General features: G+C 43.2%; 1 protein-coding gene across 1 annotated transcript; it reads left to right on the forward strand.

Moving 5' to 3' along the window:
- Window positions 1-307: 307 nt before the first annotated feature.
- LOC139442306 (protein c-Fos-like) lies at window positions 308-4894 on the forward strand. The gene is made up of 4 exons (XM_071223097.1): window positions 308-402; window positions 1257-1452; window positions 2149-2256; window positions 2860-4894. The coding sequence occupies exons 2-4, from the start codon at window positions 1264-1266 to the stop codon at window positions 3511-3513; spliced, it is 951 nt and encodes a 316-aa protein (XP_071079198.1). The 5' UTR covers window positions 308-402; window positions 1257-1263; the 3' UTR covers window positions 3514-4894.
- The last annotated feature ends 207 nt before the right edge of the window (window positions 4895-5101 follow it).

Below are 5101 nucleotides of genomic sequence, written 5' to 3' on the forward strand. Positions count from 1 at the left end.
CATCTGTTTCACAGTTCTCGCCCGAAATCGACAAGTTCCCTTTCGCTCGGAAATCCATCTTTCCCAACTGAATGGTTCATTTCAGATTTACTCGCGCATAAACAGCGCAAAGATTTCCGCAAATCAACATACGTGCTTCAGTCTCCGGCACAATACTATCACCCAGACTTGTCGTCTGCTGTCTGCAAAGCAGACGACAAGCCAGCGGGAACGCCCTTGATTCTGATTGGTCGAAGCTCGTGATTGGCTCGTGCTTTGTTTTGTTTATAGCATCGCCGTACGCTCGATCACTCATAGGATCAACGAGAGCAACAGCGAGTGCACGGACCATCGTTCATCGGAATCATTAGACTGTTGGTTTGCGTTGAGTTGCCGTGGATAAATCAGTTACGGAACTAGAAGGTTAGTCGAGTGTGTCTGAAGGTTATGTGGTAAAACACGCGGCTGATAAAATATCAGCAGTGGTTTACTCCACAAACCCAGTGTAATCTAGCTCAATATTAGTGCACGTGGTCTTAGAAAACGAACTCGCTTGTCAGATCTGGCTTGTTGCGTTGTCAGTAACGATGCTTCTTCGGCGATGTTTTTTTTTCGATGTAACATTAGATGAGTAATTGTTTAAATGTATATTTTGTTTATATCTTTATGTCATACATTTATTTTGCACAGTTTGGGGTTTTTGTATATATATCTACGCGATAGGTTTGTAGTGATAATTGTAAATATATGTTTCCTGGTGTCATATTCCAACCGTCGTCATATTGCAGCTTTAAGAGTCACGCTAGAAATTTTGAAGTTGTCCCTGATTTGTTGCTATTCAGTGATACCGGAAAACATGATATCCGCCTTCAAGTACGAGCACTTGTGTGAAACTATTGGATACAATATTAGCAAGCAATCCGCTTTCACAACAAACACATAACTGTACACATCCAATGTTGATGGATTTAACCAGTTGTCGTCATCAGCTGACATCAAAGCAACTCATGATATGCTTTGGTCGACCTTATAACTTCTCTTTTTGTGTCAAGTGCAATTGTGGATAGATCTATGTGTATCGCACGTACTATTAATATGAATTCCGATTTTCACACGCTTAGTAGCAGCGAGTTTTATTTCTAATGAGGTAAATTCGGGTCAAAACGGCGATAAAATCAGATTTCATGCATCGTAACTTCAGCTGCGAAACCGATTCCAGTGACCTAGTTTTCCCCGTCTGTTTTCATGCGACGTGACCCAAATGTGTTTGTTTACAGCGACAGAATGAGGCACAAGGGAGACAACTCGTGTGAAATCGAAGAACGGCTTGCTCGAGCAGCCGAGACAAGCTTGAAAACTAAATCGATTTCTCCTGTCCTGAGAGAAGAACTGAGACTGTCGATCTTAAACAGACGTCACGCCAACGGCCAGGAAGAACTCTCCGTCGAGTTTAAAAAGCCAGTAAAACACGATGTAAGTACCTACTCGATATCTATGTTTACGGAAAAGCATTAGCATATTTTTTTCATGTTATTCTTTTATAACCTAGACACGTTTGCGCCGGATCTTAAACGATACAGCTGTAATAAGGTTGATACTATACAGTGTGCGATGTCGTGCATCTGGCTCTAAGTACACTGCAACCCCGATAGTCTGGAACCTGTATATTTGGTAACCCCGTCTTCTGGGCTATCTTTTTTGGAAAGTGTCCGTATACAAAGCGACGCCGTATCCATGACGCATGTGTTAATCTGGTCGATACACTGTGAACGTCCGGATACGCGGGGTTTCATTTTATACAGTTTCCACAGCTGTGCTATGAACTCTCATGTGTTATGCGCATCTAAAGATAACGTTGATAATTTATGTGTTTATGTTTACCTAAATTCTACGGTGTGACAAATCTCCGTTGAGTCTTCGTTGATATATATCGCACGTAACAGATTGAACCCATACCGTGACAGGTCGGATGTGGCCAAGTGGCGCTGTGTAGAACAACCTGCCCGCGACACCCATGTCTAGCTCTTGCCACAAGCTGTCACCCATTTCAGAGTTCGCTACTATTTTGTTCATTTGTTTAGTACTTAGGAAATATGTCCACTGCTGTTTTTGTTAATGTGATGGCATCCTGATGGAACCTTCGTTGAATAAAAGTAATGCTATTTTCAGTTGACACCAGCGGAGATCGAAAAGAAAGTAAGACGGCGCGAACAGAACAGACGCGCAGCTCGACGTTGTCGGCAAAAGAAAAAACAAAAACAGGAGGGGACATTTGAGGTGAGTTACGTTTGTTTGTTTGTTTGTTTGTTGCTTAACGCCGCACTCATCTATATGACGGCTGTCTGTTAATAATCGAGTCTGGACCACACAATCCAGTGACTGACATCCTGGGCATCGATCTACGCAATTGGGATGCGATGACATGCATCAATCAAGTCAGCGAGTCTGACCACCGGATCCCGGATCTTACGACAAGCATGGTCGCATTTTATGGCATGCATGGGATGCTGAAGACCTATTCTTTACCAGATCTTCACGGGTGAGGTGAATTACGATTGAAGAGCGACGGTTGAACTATTTTCGCTTGCTTGCAGTACACTTGATGTTTACATTTAATTGTTTTATAACGGTCGTTATAAATATAGCAAATGTATTCGAACCCGTGACGTCTATTGAAATTGCCGAAGAGCTAGTAGAATCGACGTCGAACCTATTTCGAGATTCGATCCCTGGTCTTGAACGTGACGAGCAGGAGCACTATCAACTGAACCATGAGAACAATACAGTTGAAAAACAAAAGTATTGATGAATGATAATTTGTACGTTTAATTTAATGTAAAAATGTAGTTCCTATTCTTCATTCCTTTTTTGATTTTTCAGGGTTTGGCCAAAGTGATCGAGGAAAACCAATCCCTCGAGGCCGAGATAAATCTGCTGAAATCTGAAAAAGATGCAATCAAAAGGTTTTTGGAATCACATGGTGTTTGTGGTTCCGTGAAACAGGAGGCAGTTGACATCATGACGGCTGTAGTTGCAGGTAACGCAGATGTCTCCCGAGACATCCCCCCCAGTAGCGTGGCCACACCCTCTCAACCGTATGACGCCCCAATGTCCGATGGACAGATAGTTAGTGAAATCGCAGATTGTTTACCTCAAGCCGTCGTCGACTTTTATCTGGAACATTCCACCAAGGACGAAAGCCTCTTTTTCGACTGCGGTTCAGACATGCGCAGACAGACAGTTTCTGTTTCGAGCGTTTCGTCAGAGGCTGATGCCTTCGGGGTGGAAAGTGACACAGACACTATTTTTACGACAGATCAGAGCGGAATGTCGGAATGTTCCGAAGATGAAGATGTTTTTCAACCGAGCGCTACTTGGAGCCTCACCGGAAGTCAGACCCTACCGCTAATAAATGACAATCCGAGTTGTCTCCCCCTGAACCCCTTCGGAGGTCTCTGTTCCCAGCTATCCAATGACGTGGATTCCTGTGAAGACGCGTCATATATGACGTATTGGAACTTATCAGAACCCTAGAAATATCAGAAACACTATATTCATGTGTATATTCTTGCTAAGCATTTCTGGGTGTTTTGTCACCAACATTGTCATCAAATCATTACCGAATATTCTCTCAACTCTACAGGCGTTGAACAATTTCACACACTCCTGACGTTTTAGACAACATGAGTAAGTGTTCATCATTGTTAGTGTGTGAACTTTGATCATACACTTGCATCAACGTATCTACTTCCACGAGGATACTTCCTTTTCATTATTCACAAATACCGATAAAGTGTTCAAATATCCTGTTGGAGGAAAATGCTCAAAAGTCTTCTTTTTTACGAACTTTTGTCTCAGATCAGCATTTCAAATTTGATATATCTTGTTCGCAATCGCATACATATTGAACTGTCTCCTGTATCGCCGATGCATGAAATACTGACACCAGCATTGTCTGAGTGCATGTGCACTACAGGGAGTGATGACTGGAGCTGACTATGTTTTACGGCCTTGTAATTATTAGCATTGCTTATTGCAGATGTGTACATATATTAGTTTCCAGTGACATTAGAATGGCATTTTTCCTGTATATAAATGACCTGTTAATGCACAGATAATCCACTTCGCTTCAAGTGCGCTTCACATCCCGTTCGTAAAACGTTCTTCCTCATCAGCTGTTGCTGACGACGCGCTCATTGTCTATTCAGAGTTAATAATAATGTCCGTTAATGACACGAGAGATGTACACGACTATACACACACCAGGGTACCCGAACACCACGCGACTATACACACACTAGGGTACCTGAACACCACGCGACTATACACACACCAGGGTACCCGAACACCACGCGACTATACACACACTAGGGTACCTGAACACCACGCGACTATACACACACCAGGGTACCCGAACACCACGCGACTATACACACACCAGGGTACCTGAACACCACGCGCCTATACACACACTATGGTACCTGAACACCACGCGACTATACACACACAAGGGTACCTGAACACCACGCGACTATACACACACCAGGGTACCCGAACACCACGCGACTATACACACACCAGGGTCCCCGAACACCACGCGACTATACACACACCAGGGTACCTGAACACCACGCGACCAATACAACGATCGGGTATCTAAGCATGATGACTGCAAGTATTTTCCAGGTACCCGAATAACACTATACACAGTTGCAGGAAACCGAACAACACGACTTTACACATTTGCAGGGTATCTGCACAACACGACTATATACAGCTTCCGGGTACCTGGTAAACGCACAACTACTACCGACTACCCATTTAAGTCCCAGACAAGTCAGCTGATTTCGCCCATGTTGGATGTCATACATTCCGTATTCATTATGTATATGAATCAAAGATGAAATAAAATATTCGATTCCTCTTTGGACTGTTTTATTAGTAAGAATTCATATTTTAGGTTATCGGTGCAATTATTTTCAGTAATTCTCACTTGCCACTATGACTTTTCCTTTTTGATGATTGGATAGTTCTTTCCGGTTCTTCATCGCACTCCGGCGCAGTTAGTGACTCAGCATAACGCCACTGCTACAGGCTAATTTGCATATCACGTGACCGGACA

This window comes from Haliotis cracherodii, unplaced genomic scaffold (assembly GCF_022045235.1).
Source record: "Haliotis cracherodii isolate W230 unplaced genomic scaffold, xgHalCrac1.p SCAF_5, whole genome shotgun sequence".
NCBI lineage: Eukaryota > Metazoa > Mollusca > Gastropoda > Lepetellida > Haliotidae > Haliotis > Haliotis cracherodii.